The sequence below is a fragment of the Lissotriton helveticus genome, chromosome 3_1 (assembly GCF_964261635.1).
Source record: "Lissotriton helveticus chromosome 3_1, aLisHel1.1, whole genome shotgun sequence".
NCBI lineage: Eukaryota > Metazoa > Chordata > Amphibia > Caudata > Salamandridae > Lissotriton > Lissotriton helveticus.
Genome location: NC_136061.1, coordinates 418141373 through 418160459, shown reverse-complemented (window position 1 = coordinate 418160459; position 19087 = coordinate 418141373). Strand labels below are relative to the sequence as shown.

At 44.0% G+C, this 19087-nt stretch overlaps 1 protein-coding gene across 3 annotated transcripts in view; it reads right to left on the bottom strand.

Moving 5' to 3' along the window:
* Nucleotides 1-19087, bottom strand: part of CARF (calcium responsive transcription factor) — a 434709-nt gene that overhangs the window by 303628 nt on the left and 111994 nt on the right. For all 3 annotated transcript variants that reach the window (XM_078680246.1, XM_078680247.1, XM_078680245.1), the window contains exon 4: nucleotides 3004-3124. In XM_078680246.1, the coding sequence (XP_078536372.1) occupies nucleotides 3004-3124 (121 nt within the window). The remainder of the gene's footprint in view (nucleotides 1-3003; nucleotides 3125-19087) is intronic.

Below are 19087 nucleotides of genomic sequence, written 5' to 3'. Positions count from 1 at the left end.
GGCAGTACGGACGTTGACAGAGGGTGTGAAATATCTGGGAGTTTACCTATCAGATCTTCCCGAGAGTAGCGTGGGATAGAAATATAGTTCCACTTTGGACATGAACAAGGGAGAAAATGAAAACTTGGTCGCACATGCCCCTTTCCATATATGGCAGATGTGCAATTTTTAAAATGGTGTCATTGCTGCGCCTGCTCTATCAATTGCAGAACTACCCATACCCGGTGCCCCCTTCATGGTTTTGCCAGGTAAACGGGGCGCTGGGACATTTCCTGTGGGAAACACTGCAGACTTGCTTTCAGTCAACATATTGCGGGGGCTGGCTACTTCAGATATTCAATCATACTAAAGTGGCCTCACATCTCCTGGTACTAAATGAATGGTGGTATGGAAACCGAGAAGACCTTGCATACAATCCTGTACTCTGTGTCGCTACGCAATTCTTTGCCGTCGGCCACTCAGATGGTATTTCGAATGTGAAAACAGTCCCTCAGTAAGATGGGGTGGTGGAATAAGCTAACTAGGGAGACCACGCTATGGTATACTGGTTGTCTAGTGCAGCTGGCAGCGCTAGCTAGATTCAAAGGATGGGATAACATAGGAATTTCCACATTAGGGGATGTAATGTGTGGCGCTCAAATCTTTTCAAGATCTTCAGCGAGAGTACCACATGCCAAGAACTCAGTTTTATAAATACCTCCAGTTTAGGCATACTAGTTATCAGAGTTTCTCAGGATTAGAGGCTCTCTGGAATTCAGTCCGATTGAGGCCAAGATTTTATGGGAGATTTACAGAATCATAAGATATCAAAGATTTATCAATCCTTGGTGACTCATAGCTCCACTACGCTGGATAAACTCAGAGAGGCTTGGGTGGGGGATGTGGGCAAACTGGATGGATGCACTTGCCTTCCCTAGGGGAGCAGGTTGGATTATAGCATGGGGTTAGAGATTCCGATATTCAAGGCCAGTGGCTGCCCGCAAAAACACTCCAAAATCTGGAAACGATGGGCAGACTACCGAGGCCTGGAATTAGACCCAGAGCGCCCGGTAGACACACTTGTATCTGCCTTGATCTGTGGGCCACTGAGGTAGGGGTCTGGTTATGTAGTGGAGGAATGGCTTTGCTGAGATGGGAGATGTGGCGACAACTGAAACGCAGCTGCTGTGCTAGTGCAACCGGGGTGGGGGCGGGGGCTTTAAGATGTTTCTGTTATATTGTACTTTTTGATTTTGGCGATCATAATGTATAAATTAACTGTCAAAGACAATGCCCTGTAATGCTTGGTGTGGCAGATGTTTCCTGGGTTAAGAAGCACTGCACTATATGACTTTTGACATAATAACATTTGTTTGTTTTTTTTAAGTTCAAAAGAGGAGCACATCTTGGAAATTTCTTTGTGAAGCCCATATAGATTCAACTTAAATGACTGTGAACATTTGGCACAGTCTAAACCTTTAAAAAATGTACAGCGAGTCAAGAAATTGAGCAGTTGATGGTCTAAAATGGTTACATACTTTGATTACTCTTATTGACAGGAAAAAAGGGCAAGTAAATCCATGATCATACTCCCTGAAGAACATGTTCTAGTTCCTAATGTCCAGAAATGTCTTAACCTCTATAAGCAACTCCCAAGACACTGAATGGGGGTAAAATATGAAGATTCACGAAAAAAGGACTAAAGACTAGTAACTCTGACAACAAAGAAGATCAATAGGTCCTAAACAATGTTCTTCCAAGACTGAAGGTACAAATATAATCTTCTTTCCATAGCATTAACACTGGAAGAGAAAGTGTGAACATCGTTCAAGTGATGTTTGAGTAAACCTCCGGTACAAATTCAGAACTGTTTGAGCTACAATTGCCAGCATTAATCTGGAATTTTCCTGGGTTACAAATGCCTGTGATAAGTTGCAACACTTTGAGCCTGAACAAAATGGTGCAACTTTAAGCTTAGTGGCTTGGCACATGAGAAAATAGTTGGACTCTGATGGTTCACAATGCAGTGGAATTTAAAAAATTCAAAGAAAAATAATGTTTATTACACATGATCGATCTCCATCCCATCCTCTACTAGGGATATGAGTCTAAGTGGTCTACTAAAAAACACATTTCTCTAACAAATGAAGTGTCACTAGATATTTTATCAATGTTAACCTCTTTATGGCTTTGTGCACTTCCATGATTAAATATTTAACTGGTACAGTACTCTCCTTGAGGATGAAGCGGGCTGCCTGTACAACAATCTTGTACTGGATCAGAACAACCCTAAAAAGTTGGTAAATTCAATATCTCTGCCACCCAATCAAGATCAATGGCACTTTTCATAGTCTTATTTTAAGACAGAGGGGTGCTGACAGCAAAAACAGTTATGAAATTAAATTCAAAGAAAAGAGAGTAACGGCATATTATTAGTTTGCTGTTTTTTTTCTGCTGGTGAATGTGTCTTTCGAAGCAAGCAATTCATATGGTAACTTTAATAGGTGTTTGTAATGATGTGATGATACTGATTTCGGGTTCAGCACAGTCTGGTACAACACATCCATATGTCTAAGTAGCTACAGTTCTGGATGTCCACAAAGCTATGGAGCAGTCTCTAGATAATGACTGGAGTTGAGAACCTCACACCCTGTAGAAAGCTATCTACGGGTTCAAAACTGTGCCCACAGGATCCAAGCAGTGTGTACCTACCTGTCTGCCTGCTGAAGCACCCCTGATCTCATAAACTTTGAGTAACGTTAAACATTGAGCCATGCTGAGACTGTACCCATTTGGACTTTTATGGCAAATACAAAACCAGTGATTGATTTTGGTGCAAAAAATATCTAACCCGAATACAAACATGACTCATCAAAAAAAGTTTAATTATACCATTGAATAAGCATAAAAATGTCTCTCTTACTTCAGACTTAACCCATGAATTCATTCATGACAGAGGTAGAATTGAAGGATGAAGATAAATTAAACATGAACAATTCAAGCAATTCATTGCAGAATGCTCACCGTGGGAAGCAGTTACGTTGACAATTTGACCCTGAGGTAACATCACTTGTGCCACTGTTGACGGAGTGGCCGGAATCACATGGAGAACCTGTCCATTTTCCGACTGGCCAGTAACAATCATCTGTAATAGCAACAGTGAAAGAGCAAATGATTAAGAATGGGTTACAGTAGACAAAGGATGCAGCACAATGACCCGTACACTATCATCACTGAACAGGAAGGGCAAAAAGCTCAAGATAAATTATTCTTTGCTTCAACAGAAATCAGCTCATTACCAGAATTTCTCTGTTTTTATATGTGTCAAGGTGGTAGTGGGGCCAGGAATTCTGAGGCAATCTTAACTCCAGTCTTTACAAGCTTTAAGCAAATGTTTATACACACATATCATTTTTTTTTAAGTGCATTGTAATTCCAGGCCCTGCACCCTCTAATCCTCTTTGATGCAGGGAAAAAGTGGAATTCTAATTGACAGCAAAAGAAGTCACGCAGCCGACATAGCTGAGGGCAGACTTTGGGCACTGGTCTCAACAGCAGGTGCGTTTTGAGCTGTAAATACAATATGAAAATATGAACAGTGCTTTTTTCAAAACAGTGCAGTTTGGGGGAGAAACATGTTTTCCCTTGATTGGCTCAAAAAAGCTCATGTAAGGATGGTCATTCCCTTTAAAGAAAACCTGTAAAAAATAGATCTCTCGTTCGTTCCGCTAGAATGCTCAGAAATACCTTTACTTTCAAAATATGCAGGAGAAAATGCTGCATTCCCTCTGATTTTTCACCACCTCCTGGAGACCTTAACTAAGCGGTCCCACCTCCCAATAAAGCCACAATTAGCAGGTGGGGGTTTGCAATTCTTTCATTGAAAAACGCCTGCTATTTATATTCATTAGCTCAAAATGGAAACTCATCAATGCTGATGTGAAAGGTAGAGTGCTAAATAAAAGGAAGTACATTTCTGAAAGATGTTCAAGTAACACATAGATAACAATAACGATAGTCCAACAGTGGTGACTTTTCAGATGTTCTGCATAGACGAGGAGATGGCACAGCCAGGTTATTGTCCAACTCTCTCTGCTAGCCTGAGCTCTGGCCATTTGGCATAAGTAGACATGTTGAGCTCACCAGAACAAATAACAATAACACTGTAAAGCAGACCTGGCTCCAGGTTTTTATGTGAGAGTTGGGGATCCATTAATAAAATAAGATTGGCTCAAATGCAAGGCCTAGGTGGTTAGTAAATATACCAGGAGGTGTGATAAAGGTTCCAATGAGGAAGTAAAAGCCAGACAGGACATGAAGACAGATAATTTGACTCATAGGAATGAATGGTTACTGGAATTCTGCAATTTATTTTTTCCATTTTGTCTTAGATAAAAAAAAACTACATTTAGGTTATCGAACATTAAAACTCTACAACCTTTACACCTTTCTTACAACAGAAGTAAATTACAATAAATACTTCAAGTATACACGAATATGGAAGAAGAAAAAACTAGTCTAGAATAGTAAATTGCCAGCATCAAGTATCAACTGATCTATAAATACGTTCTAAGAAGCTGCTAAATTCATTTAGATGTCAAAAGTCCCCCTAGAAATGTACTTCCTAATTGTGCTCTTCAGTTTGCAGTTGAATAAATGACAAGGTAGGAAAGTTCTGAATGTTACAGAATATCTAGAACCATGACCTCTTTACAGATGTCCTGTCATGCATAGATCTACAGAATTTTAAATTCCACCTTCTTCAGGTTCATCATAAAATTGAATATGATTAGTATATTTTTGCATATATTCTGCATCTCAAATAAAAAATGAAAAGAAGGAAAAAGGAGGGAATATTGGCATTCATAGAAGATGCTAGCTTCGAGTATATTTCTCTAAAAAGGCAAGCCATTTACTATCCATGTTAGAGAACACTCTGCTTTAAAGGATTTAAGAGTGGCAAACTTAAATAGAAAATGCAGTTATTTGCACATGATGTTACATTTTTAACCACAATCTTTGTAGGAGTATTCCGTAGACAAATTGAAAAGGTCTCTTACTACAAAGAGAGTTCAAATAAAACTCACATCGAGCTGAAATAGAAAAGGGTATCAGTGTTCGTACGAGCTCTGTTTGTCCCAATTTCAATATTCAGTGATGGTAATAAAGCAACAGTGGGATAAAACATGGTCAGCTAACTCCGATTCCTAATAACATGTAGGTAAAAACAGATTTTTTCCCAAGTGGGATGCATATTATCCAACTGTAATTTGGAGAACTCCACTACTGAAGAGCCTGGTACTTCCATTTATATATTTTTTTCTCCAAAACATTCTTCATTATGTTTGGAGGAAAATGGGTTATTATGCAGTGAGATTGCTTTGGCTTCACTATGTGATAATTTCACAATGCCTCAAACAGGTCCTTTGGATTCACAATAATAAATCCCTCGCTAAGTCCTGGTAGTGTGGCACAGAGCAGGCAGGCTTCACTAGAGGAAAATGTGTTAAACATTTCAGAGTACCAACGTGGACGCTAAGTAATTGACACAACTCAAAAGAAATCTGACACCAATTTATAAAAATAAGCACATTTCTATATCATTTTACACACCAAAACAAAGACAATCAGATGAGTATAACCAGAGTTATGGATTTATAAAGGAAAATGAAATCAGTACCTTTTACCCGAAACAATAACGTTGCATTCAATGAGAAATCACACTAGTGATATTTAGTCACTTCTATGTTGAGTTCGGTGAAAACCACTGGGTGGTAAGGTGATGTGGGAACAAGGACCACGGTTCAACAGTCAGTTTAATTTTTCCTGGCTCATAGGACAAGGGCTGTCTCTAAAGTAAAGGTAGTAATTGTTTGACTAGCCACCAACAAGCCTTGGTAAAAGCAACCCCAGAATTTGGGTATTTCGACATCCTGGAGTCGGGGGGAAACAGAAACCACTTGAAACTTGTGGAGGTCAGGATTCCATTTCCCACAATGCACTGGACTTTTTACTTTTGGGCAATCCCTTGGTGGGCCCGATGGCCAGTGATTCTTTGGTTCCAGTAGCGTGCTTTACCTGCTGGCTGCAGGGGTCTAGCAACTCTAGTCCAAGGGAGTTCTGGTGTTGCCATTGACTTACAGAGGGTTTCTCTTTTCTTTGCAACTGGTCTTTAGTCCACGACACATCGCAGTCATACAGTTGCAAGGTGTTTGCCACAGGTGCATCCTTTGCTTTGTGCAGGTCCTGAAGCTGCAGACTTGGGTGTCTTCTTTGCCCTAGGTTGCAAGTCGATCACATCTGAGGGTTCTGGTACTGGGGAGCCCCTTAAATCCTTGATTTAGGAGTGTTTGGGGGTTGGATGATAGTAGCCTATGGGCTACTAGCCCCAGTGGCTGGTCCACCTCTGAGGTGACCTTTTCTACCCAGAAGCGTCTATTCTGTCACATTTAAAAATGGTAGAACCCGTCTTCGGCAGTACAGACCAAGTAGTGTGGCCAGCCGTTTGGTGGCGTATGCCTCCTGACTATTTTAATGTTCCCACCTGCCTGGGTTGCAAATGTGCCTGGGGCAGAGTGTTGACTTTTTCCTCCACTGAGAGGAAGACTGGTTGCATATCAGATGCAGTGGGAGCTTTGAAGCTCACCGCCTTGAAATGCCACTTCACAAGTCACCTTTTCAGGGAGGGAGGTGACACGTCCAACCCAGGCATGCCTTTGTTTCTGCATCCGTTCACACTTCCTGGCAGAGGGTCAGATTCCTGTCTTGGCAGCAGCAGCTGCAAACTGTCAACCAGTGACAGGAAAGGGCGGGGAAACCATGGGGGTAACCTCTAAGGTAGCCAGCTGGGTGCATGTCACATTCAATCTGACATGTGGAAGGAGTCAGATTTGATGAGACAAGTTGTTTGATACCAAACATGACACTTTTCAGTAGGACCATAATGTAGCTGGCCAACTGGGAGTGCCCGGGCCGCAGACATTGTTATCATATGGCCCACCTTAACAGTTATAGTAGACTGAGTAAACCCTGCTGGCGTCTTGAGGGCACTGGCTTCTTTGATGTCTTTTACTGCTTTTTAATCTACTTCTCGCTGCTGCTAAAACATTATACAGCCTGCACATAAGGGGGGACTTTATTAAACATATTGTGCTGCTCGCATATTTGCACCACTGTAATTTGCACATTAGAAGGGGTTTTAAAGAAATATACTGTGCTGCCCTTACTTTGTTTTTGCACTGATCACGCCCCGGTCCGCCGCAGCTGTGTGCTGTTTGTGCGGAGGGCAAGTGATCCTGAGACAGTCCCGGCGGGCTGAGTGGGCAGAATTTCCGACTTCCTGTGGTGAGCGGTCTAGTCTTTTCCGCCACCACGAGATTTAAACACTCATGGAAAGCCAAAGGCAAGCCCGTCTGTGCCCGTCCGCGTCTGGACCGGGCCTAGGGCCACAACCCCATGCCAACTTGTCTCAGATGTTACGCAGTATACTAGCACGGAGATGCACACACTCAATATGCCGCTTTGGCCGCCATAAGTGTGGCAGGGTATGCTCAGACGTGAGTCCCTTGCTCACTTTGCCACTGGAGTCAAGCAAGCCAGGCTGAAGACGGCTGTAATGCCAGAAACCGGTCCTGGGAAGCTTGATTCCGGTCCAGGGAAGACATGGCTTGGCAGTTCGGGCTGGACTGTTCCCATGAGGCACAGGGTCAGACTGATTTGCATATGGCCATGTCTGAACTGGGGTGGCAGAGTGAGCTAAAGAACGGTGATGGATTAAACCCAGATCAGTTGACTGGGGGTGAGTGTTTGTATTGTCAACACTCCGTCCATCACCACCTTTGGTTTTTCTTTGACCCTGTATGCAGGCACTCATTAAACCCCGTGAAACACCGGCAAAGTTGCCGTTACTGTTCCTTCCAACTGAACAGGATGGAGGAGACGAGGCGGAAATATGAGTGTAAGCTTAATATGGCACTTTTGAATTGTCGATCCTTGCCCAAACACGCCATAGAAATCTCAATCTTATTGCAAGACATGGCTCTTGATGTATTGTTCCTTACAGAAACATGGTTAGGACCAAGTTCTGGTCCAGATATTGTCCAGGCTCTACCCCCGGGGTACTTGTTCTGTGGTTCTGAAGATTCTGGATTCATGTAATCGTTCTGGACTCGAGAATTAAAACTTCATCGAAACATGACAAATTTGGTATCAAAAGACCGAGAATGACGAGCACACCATGTACATATATTTTCAGCGTATTCGAGTAACGATTTCTCCTTTAAATCGTCATTATCGTCCAGAACCCTTGGCTTCCATTTTATATACTGCAGCCATCTTGTGTGTTGCCCTTTACATAGGCCTTAATCCAGCCAAATTCATTACAGCAAGGACACGTACTCCTTAATCGACTTTCCTATGACCTATGCAAGTTGGAACCATTGCCCCAGGCCGAACTCGTTAGGTCAGTTCCCCTCCCAGTGGCCGAACAAGATAGCATCAAAGCTCAACAAGCCATAAAACCATTTCAGCGCACACACCTGCCGTATCTTGCTCACATCTACCTCTGCTCCTTTGCTTCACTTGCTTTATGGTGGGGAGGTGCCCGTTTTTATTGGGGGTTCACCGATATCTGATGAAATGTTGGGCCTTGCCGGGTGACTTGTTGTAGGCAGCACGAAGTGAAATATGGACATGTCATCATGACTCTGCTTTTTCTTTGTATTGGAAATATGTTAACGATTTACTTTACAACCAAGAATGTTTTGCCTGAAGCCTAAAATTGTGTATAAGAAGAGAAGCCTGATTTTGTAAATTCGAGCAGTCTCCTGAGAATATACTTCCCCGTGTGTTGTACTTCTAGGACACTTGTTACCTTGGTTGCAGCCAATAAATCGATCTTTGACTTCACCTAGAAGACTCTGAGTTTCTGTGGTCTGGATCAGGAAGAACCCGAGGTCTCTGGGTGTACCCTTACACCGCTGGGTTACCGGTGTCTGTGCCGGTTCTGAAAAACCCAGTACCTCAGCTGGCGCCCAACATGGGGCGATTCCAGTGGTACCAGTCAGCCAGAGGTTCGTGAGGAGCTTCGTGTGAAAATTCCGGAGGACGGCCAACCACCTCATCGACCCCTGCATGTCGACGTGGTCCGAAGGTCTTTGCTGCGAGGTTCCCCGCTTCCCGACGGCTACAAGGACTGCTGCCCTGGCTATTGCCCTGATTTGGACCCTTGAAGTTTGGTAGAGCGAAACACTAAGACGAGTCTTCTGGTGACGTCATCGATATTTCAGTTAAGTATAAGTGGAGCGTCTCCCAGTCCTTAGTTGGTCTTAGTCTTGGGTATCCTTTGGGGTAATTGTTGGTACTTGCAAGCACCAAAACTCGTGTATTCACAAGAAATATCGTAATCGATAATCCTTTGAAGTTTGGAACTGGACTAGAGAGCAGAGATGCCTAGTCTTAGACTTGGAAAATTGTTTTGTCTTGGTTGTGATAATAGGGACTCCCGATTGGAGGACTCATGTCCGGTTCCTCCGGTTGGAACTCCAACTTACGAGTTATATGTGAAACATGGGGTAGGCCCCATCACATACAATGAAGTGTGGATCAAATACACAAGGAAAGGAAAGATGGGGTTTTAAAATGGCCCCAATATGGTAGCTTTGATACCGAAATCCTAGATAACCTTGAAGTTAAACTGTTCAAAAAGAAAGCCCGGCCGGCAATGTTCGACTCTTTTCGCCTATGGCGTAAGGAGGCCAAACAGAAGGAAATTAAATTAGCTAAGAAAAATAAGAGAGAAGGAGGAATTTCAGTGATGCAAGCTGCTATGCAGTTTAAAGACAATGAAGAAGAGCAGATGAGTGAGCAGTTGCACAGGCAACGTAAAATGGCAATAGATAAGTGTTATCCAGTTTTGCCATCTCTTCAGCAAGAGGCAGCAAAAGAGCGTGAAAAAGATCCATTAATGTCGCATTTATTAAATTCACCACCCCCCTATGCACAAAATGCCACGGCACCCCCACAACCCACAGTTGCACAAACTGTGGTTGTTATGCCTCCTATTCCTCTGCAGCAACCACCAGCTACTCTTCAGCTGGCTCCTACTCATTTGGTGCAGCCTCCTAAAGGCCCACCGATCACACCTGTTTCTACGATTTTGCCCACTGTACTGTCTATTTCTCCTAATGCTCCCCCTACGATTGTGCCTAGTGCTCCTTCTATTTCTCCTGATGCCTCCTCTGCTAGTATGTCTGCCTCTGCCTTATCTTACCCCGTTCTTCCTTCAGTTTCACCTTCAATGCGGCAGAAAATGGCCAACACTGTCACTAACCTTCTTTCACCTCTATTTGGGTCGCCTACCACGACCCCTAGAATGGAACGAAGACAGTTGCGAAGTCGACTGCCTGACTATCAAGAGAGAGACTCATTGAATCGTTTAGCACGAAAATGGGTTATGGACACCGTAAAATATGATGTAGAGTCGGTCATGGAAGTCTTCCATCAATGGGAAGCACCGACGCAGAGATATGTTTTTGAACAGATGTGTGTTTTCCTTTGCGAGGATTTGGAAGACAATGATCTGGAATGCATCCCGCAAGAGATGTGTCGTGTACGATTTAAGTTTGGGGAGGGCATGATTGTAGGTCCAGATGTGGAGGAAGCAGTTGAAATGTTGTTATCATATCGGAGTAAGGGAAGCAGTTCTGGGTCGCAATCTAGTGCATCTAGTAGGAAAAAGGCGCGACAATATCCTATGAGAGAAGTTCCCCCACAATGGAGAGAGGGCGACACAACTGTTAACCCACCTATCCTGCCACACTTTCAGCGTGTATGGGTACATAGCCCATGGAAGCGAGCTGAAGTTTTAGCACTTAAACAGACATTACCTGATCCGCGTAAAAATCCTGCAGGGTATTATAAAGAGTTGTCACAAACGGCTGGGTCATGTATAATGAATTTAGCCGATATTGATATGCTCTTTGGGAATGTTGTTCCACAGCCTTTATGGGGTAAAATTCGTCATACAGATCATGATCAAGAATTAGGTGACTCATGGGGTAATATCGCCGCTGCAGACGCCCGACAAGTTGGTGGTGCTAAGCCTGAGCCTTTGATAGCAGAACTTCCTGGTAGAATAGTTGATTACATGAAAACGATAATGCCTGCGATACGTGTAAATTGGGATAAGTTATCTGCATGCAAGCAGAAGAAAGAAGAAACAGTCTCAGATTTCTTCACCAGGTTTGAAGAAACATTTGTTGACCACAGCGGTCAAGATATGACCTCAGAAGGTGGTCAGAGGTTGTTCGTCGATAAATTCGTGCACAATCTACTTCCAGAATTGTGTAAAAAGTTAAAGGATTCAGAAAGTTCTTGGGCAGTCTCTTCTTCAGCGCAGATATTAGCTACTGCCCAATATTACGAAAATAGAGACAAGGATGAGAAAGATCGAGTAGAAAAGAAAACCAAAGAATTGAAAACGAAGGTTTTGCTGCAGCAAGCCTATCCGCCACGTGGTGGTGGTAATCAAAATAATAATGGTCAGAATGACTACCAAAATAATTTTCAGCAGCCTCAACAGTATCAGAGGAACTCGCAAAGAGTCGAGTACGCTCAACCCCGGGTACCTGTAGGCCCCAACCAGTGTTCATATTGCAGAGGAGAGGGTCATTTCAAGTATAATTGTCCTATTCTATTACAATGTGCAAATGGAGTTTCTGGTGTGAAAGGTCGTGGCAGTCAGCAAGCACCTAGAGGTAGAGGACGTGGAAACGTCCCCCAGAACGCACGTCCCCTTCCACCACAAAACTCTATGAATAGGTTTGATCAGCAGAATAACGCATCTAACAGGACAGCTCAATACTACGTTGATGATTACTATACAGAAGATGAGTATTTGGAGGATAATGATTGCTAGGATAGCCATAGACAAAGAGAGGGAGTTGTTTCAGTTCCAGTAGATCAGAGTGGACCTTACGTTGAGGTGATTACATCAGGTGTGTCAGAACCTTTTCTGTTGGATACTGGTTCTACAAAGAGTTCTATTATGCACTCCAAACTCCCTGGCGCACCTTTGTCTGGCGAAATGAACGTTTCTGTAGGTTTTTCTGGCGCCCCAGTTAGAAATCCAATTTCTGACCCTTTGTCTCTTTTTGTTGGTCCTTGCGAATTCGAAGCACCCCTCATTCTGACAACAGGTTGTGGCGAAAACTTGCTAGGATTAGATTTGTTAAAAAGGTTGCATGCAACTTTGTACTGTTCTCCTTCGGGAGTACACCTTACTTTAGGTAAGAAAGTAGTTTCTCCCATGTATTTGTCGAGGGACAAACTTCCAGCGGAATTGTCGTCTCTTCCAGATATTCTGTGGGCCACTGGTCCTAATGATGTGGGTCTTTTAGAAATTCCACCACATTTGGTAACATTGAAAGCCAATGTTAAAAATTTAATTTAATTGTGGGTTTATATAGCGCTAGGAATCGACTCCCGGAGGAGTATCTCCACGCTTCGACCGCTGGGGAACCCGTCCTGGCTCACCCTGAGAGATGGTCCCTGATGGGTATCTCTAAGGTGCGACCAAGCATCCCCGGCAGTCTGGGGGGGCCGTTGTGAAGATGAGGCAAGCTGATGCCCAGAGTTGCTGAGTTTGGTTTCTGACTAGAGTAGGCACCGAGGCGAGAATTATCGAGTCCGCTGACCCTGGTCCACGACCCTGCCGCGTCGGGAATCGAACCCTGGTCCCGGGCCGTTCTCTGCTTACGGGTCTGCCGCCTCTAACCAGTGAGCCACACTTCTCCACGCAAAAAGCCACGAATTCCACAATATAGGATTTCTAATGAGGGTGAAAAAGCTTTGCTAGCGATCGTTTACGAATTGATTGAAAAGGATGTGATTGAAGAAACACGAGGCAATGTCTGCAATAGTCCTGTTCTGCCTGTCTTAAAACGAACTGACCCTTCTCAGCCACCTGTGTACAGATTTGTGATTGATCTGAGAGAGGTGAATAAAATAGTTGTGCCACAATTCCCAGTTGTCCCCGACATTACCACATTATTGACTATGATTCCAGCATCTGCCTCTTGGTTTTCGGTGATTGACCTGAAGAATGCCTTCTTCAGCATCCCGATTGCTGAGGAGAGCAGGGATATTTTTTCCTTCAGTTTAGGAGGCCGCAGCTTCCGTTTTAAACGCGCTCCTCAGGGCTACTGTGAAAGTCCATCAATATACAGTCAAGCTCTAAAAACACAGCTTGATACGATTGTTTTACCTAAAGGTGCTACTCTTGTACAGTATGTGGATGATTTACTCATTGCTGCAGATACTGAGCAAATTTGTAAAAAGGCCACACTGTCATTGTTGCGTCATCTGTGTGATCTTCATCACAAGGTGTCACTTTCCAAGATGCAATATTGCCGACAAGAAGTGACCTACTTAGGTCACCTCTTATCGAAGGAGGGAAGGAAACTGACCCCAGAAAGAATTCAGGCAATAGCAAAATTGAATGTGCCAAGAACACAGAGAGAAGTGCGTGCTTTCTTGGGCATTACATCGTACTGTAGGCAGTGGATTCCAAATTTTTCGTTATTAGCCAAACCCTTGGTGGCATTAACGTGTAAGAATACACCCAATGCCATTCCTTGGTCTGAAGAGTGTCAGGAAAGTTTTCTCGAATTACGCACAGCATTGTGTTTGGCTCCTGTGTTAGGTACCCCCGATTACAGTAAGCCTTTCACATTATATGTTCACGAAAAAGAGGGCTGTGCATTGTCTGTGTTGACTCAGTTGTTTGGAGGTGGGCAGCGTCCATGTGCCTACTTTTCGTCGACCTTGGATCTGGTAGCACATGCATTACAGAGTTGTTTAAGAGCCACAGCAGCAGCAGCTGTCTCTATTCGACAGTCTGCTGGTCTAGTAATGAATAATACACTAATCGTGATGGTCCCGCATGCAGTAGACACATTGTTAAATAGAACCAAGACACAGCACTTAACTAGTGCTCCACTGTCCAGTTACGAATTGACACTGCTAGCGAGCCATGTGCACATAAAAAGATGCAGTACCTTAAATCTAGCTACGTTGTTGCCAATTACAGAGGAATCAGATGTTTCAGAACAGCACGATTGTTTTCTCAGAACGGAGGAAGAGACGAAAGGGAGAATAGATTTATTCGACACTCCTCTTGCTGAGTGTGATGGTACCTTATGGGTGGATGGGTCATGCTTTAAGCTCCCGAGTGGAGACACGGCCACAGCATATGCCGTTACGACGTTGCACACAGTAGTTGAAGCTGCACGTGTCCCACATAATTCAGCTCAGGCAGCAGAACTAATTGCACTGACAAGAGCATGTGTGTTGTCTAAAGGGATGAAAGTGACTATCTACACTGATAGTCAGTATGCATTTGGAGTGGCTCACAGTTTTGGGCGATTGTGGAGAGAACGTGGATTTCTGACTTCGCATGGAGCTAAGATTCAGCATGGTCAGTTGGTGAATGAGCTTCTTGAATCACTGACTTTGCCCCTGCAAATGGCGATTGTGAAATGTAGTGCTCACAAGAAGGTGACTGATGATGTTGGTCGTGGAAACGCATTTGCTGATGAGATCGCGAAAGAAACGGCAAAGAATGTAATGAGCCGAATGTATGTTGCAGGCCCTGCAAGATGGGCTGGTGATGTTGGAATGTGTGAAGACACGATAGAGAGTGTGAAGTCCATTCAAGCTGAGGCCACAGAGAAAGAATTGAGCACGTGGAGAGAAAGTACGGGTAGAATGGCTGCAAATGGTTGTTGGATTGAACTATCAGAGCATCAGAGATGGTTGTTACCCGATGCATATGTGCTTGCAGTGGTTACAATGGCTCATGGAATGGCTCATATTAGCATTAAAGGGATTTGCGAGTTGTTGGCCCCAGTATGGAAGAATTCAGGGATTCCCAAGTGTGCAGAGAATGTTGTCAAAAACTGCATGGTATGTTTGAAACACAATCCTGGTAGGGGAACCCCAACTCCAGCTGGTCATTTTGCACCTCCTACGTACCCGTTCGAGGTTTTGCAGCTAGATTTCATTCACATGGAGAGGTGCAACAATTTAAAATACGTACTCGTGGTCGTTTGTGCCTTCTCAAGATGGGTAGAAGCCTATCCCCTAAAAGACAATACTGCCTTGTCCACAGCAAAAGCCCTTGTGAAAGAGTACTTCCCCAGGTTTGGAATGCCTAGAATGGTCTGGTCTGATAATGGAAGTGAATTTGTGGGTCGTGTGATGAAAAGAGTGTGTGAAGGGCTAGGTATCCGGCTGAAGTTCCACGCTGCAAATCACCCCCAATCAGCTGGATTAGTGGAATGTTACAATGGCACTTTAAAACTTAAACTGGCCAAAATCCAAGCGAGCACAGGTCTTAAATGGCCTGACGCTCTACCCTTAGCACTCCTGTCCACTAGAATGACTGTACATTCACGAGTGAAACTTAGTCCCTATGAAATAGTTTTTGGCCGGCCAGCCAACATATGGGGAGTGCCTAGACCCACCAAGTTCAGCGAGCTTGAACACCCCATTTTGCTTAACTATCTGTATGAATTGACGGCTAAATTGCGTGTTTTGCATCAACAGGTCCACAACACCCTGCCTCCGGTCTCTGAGACTCTGGGTCACGCCATTGACCCCGGTTCCTGTATACTTGTCCGCAACTTCCAAAGAACGAAGAACGACCAGCCCAGGTGGACCGGGCCTCATCTCGTCCTTCTTTCTACAAGGTCAGCCGTCCGGGTGGAGGGGAAGGCCAACTGGGTCCACGGGATCCATTGTAAGAAACTCCCTTCCCCTCTACCCCATGACCAGTGGGTCCAGAAGGGTGTCGTTGACCCAGAACCTGATACCGTGTCACATGCCGTCCCTTTTCATGACTTGCACGTAAAAAGAACTGACTCTGAACGAGAAAGTGAGAACATTTCGCACAAGGCTGTGCCACCATCCAAGCTATTGAACACTTTGGAGCCTGAACTCCTGTGTCAGGACCACACAGTACCAGGAAAGAGGCGCTACAATTTGAGACCGAGAAAAACAAACTAATAAAAGTGATCCCTTTTTATGATTTGAGACCAAGACCTATGGACAAATAAATCGATCTTTTTTCCTCCCAAGTACTATTTTTTGAAAGTGCAGCTCTCCCATCTAGGAAACTTGCTTATTTTTGTTTTTCGAACCGCCATCCGGGTTCCGCTGCTAGGGCCGCGGTTGATTAAAGTCTTTGGGGTGCAGCTGACGACGTTAGGTCGGTAGTTCTGGTTGGTCCAAGGGAGTTGCCCTAGACTGACAGAAGCATCCCTTAGCAGAGGCAACCTCCCACCGCGGGCAGCACTTTAGAGAGGATGGAGTTTCCCGATGTGGAGAGACCTGCCAAACGGACGAATTTTAAGCACAGACTGTGCAACATGATGACAAGGAAAAACTTTATAATATTGTGTATTTTTATGCTATTCAGTGTCATGGTATTTTTAATAAGTTATGTTTTATTCTCTTTTCGTGTAACATTTGCACCCACTGCATCCCCCATACCTCCTCCCACTGTTTCCTCTCATTCTTTCCACCCTTTGCCTGACAACGAATCAAATAGGAGATTGGAGTTCATTAATAACTCCTTTGTTCAGTTGTTACACCAACACCAACTTGTAATGAACACAACTAACTGTTGGGTGTGCGGTCTTATGCCTCACACAACGGATAAAGGTATCCCTTATTTGGTCCTGCCATTTAGTCACAATGGTTCTGTATGGGCATATAGGACAATGTTCATATATGCACACGAAATCTACCCTCTACGTTCTGTAACAGACAATCCTAGAAAAAGTGCTCTAGTCAAAGGTATAGTTGACATGGTTAAGGAAGGTATTTCTTACGAGACTATCCCTAGAGATGAGACACTATTATACATAGGATGGAACATGACTGGATATGGAGCTACTCTGAGTGAGAAACAGCAAGCTAAGAGATCGTCCCCGATTTGGATTGTACCCCATGTGGTAAATAAATAATTAATTACCGGTTCTATTTTTGACTATAATTAATAAACAGTTAGCTCAATAAATAAGAGTCAAGATACGAGGTAGCTAGAGTATACAGGCTTTAATTAAGCATAAAAGGACAGGAACAGGACAGCCTGTACGGGAATAGGATGGCAGGGCCCGGCAGCTACCGGGGCAGGATCTGGGAATGGCTAGCAAACTTTAATAACAGTGCACGATATATATAGTTAAACAAAATACATTACAGTCAATACAGTAGGCGTAGCAGTAGGCGGAGTTTGTAGCAGTCGCGAAAGATAAGGCATAAAGTGGGTGTAACAAGAGGTGTGTACAGGGCGTATACATAGACATGTGATACAAACGTAACAGAATATGTCATAAACGGGGCGGAAACATGGAGGGGGCTACCTGAGCAGCTGGGACCTCTAACCTAGTGATGCGCGCAAACTGACAATGACGTGTTACTAGGGAGAACTGGGGTCTATGACTTCTGTGCTAGAAGAGGAGACGAAAGTCTGGAGTGTCAGAGCGACATGTACCTAAAGCCTATCTAGTATCTCGTGTTTAGAGAACATGTTGATAGAATCCAAGAGTTATCAGGGCAAAGGCTAACAGACACTAAGACTGGTGCATACATAATTCTACATATAGTGCGTGTGTGAGGAATATTAAATGAATATTAATACAGTATTTCTCTTACATGGAGACATAAAGGCTAGACCATGACGGAAACTATTGATGTGATTCAGTAGCTTAGGAATGCAGAGAAGGAGGGTTGGACTGATAACTAGAAACATAACATACTCTTGTCAGACTGGGAGGCAGAGCCAGGCTGAGCCGGGCACTGCGAGGCATGAAAGTAAGCTAAGGGTCAGGGATACAGGTGGGGGCTGTATCACTCCTCGGAGAGGGTCCAGGAAACAGGAGCTGAATCTGAGTCCGGGCCCTTTTGAGGCCTAGAAACGGGGATAATTCAATGAATTAACGTGCACACTGAAAAACGTGGCAACGTAGCTTTACATAGGCCTAATATTCGTTGTTTTCACGAAGACTGGAAACTGGCATACTAGAGATGGACACAACTGTAATTGCGTCTTTAATCGATCAGGGGGGAATACATGCATATCGATCATGCACATATAGCATAAGATGGGGAACACGTAGGCACATATAACATGGCAAAATTTACTTTTCCACACCCATCAGGGCCATCTGTGTCTGCAAGGTAATGGTACGATCCCCAGGGCTCAGTTAGGGAAGAGTGTCTGTACTGAAACTTATGTTTTTGGATCTCAGACTTCCCCCGCGTTTTTAGCAGCTAAGGGTACCTATTTCATCTGCCACGATAGAGCCTATACATGGTTGCCCCCTGACTTTTCGGGCTCATGTTTTATTTCCTTCCTGTTGCCTCCCACCTACACAGCAGCGGCAGACTACCACCGGACAAGGATAGTTAGAGGTGTTTTGAGCGAAGAAGACACTGCAGGTCAAGAATTTGGAGACTTTGCAAAGGGTTTTCTGCCGTTCTGGGGATCCATGGCTAACAGCAGAAACATAAGGCAATTGACAAGGGTAGTTGAGTCCACCGTGATAGAAACTACTGGTGCCCTTAGTAACCTGACTGCTGAGCTCCAGTCGGATCGACTTATGACCCTTCAGAACAGGGTCGCTCTAGATGTCATACTTGCAGACCGAGGTGGGGTATGCAGATTGATCCAATCTAGTTGCTGCATTTTCATCCCAGATAACGCTCCAACAGTATACCAGGCCATCTCCAAACTACATAAGATTTCCGAATCTATTCATGTGGATAAAGGAGATTGGTCGCTTATGGGATGGTTCTGGGAACTGATATCTGCCTGGGGATGGAAAATTCTAATGGTCATTGGGATGGTCTTAGCCATTCTTTTCCTGTTCTGTCTGTGCATACAGTGTGCTCCTGCAATATGTGGCCTCTGTGTTACATCATGTGTAAGGAAGCCTGTATCAAGAGATGAACTAAGCACTAGAATGATGTTACAGCAACATCTCAATGACTTTAGGAATATAGATCTGGACTCAGATTAACATGAGAATAGATTAATTGCCTA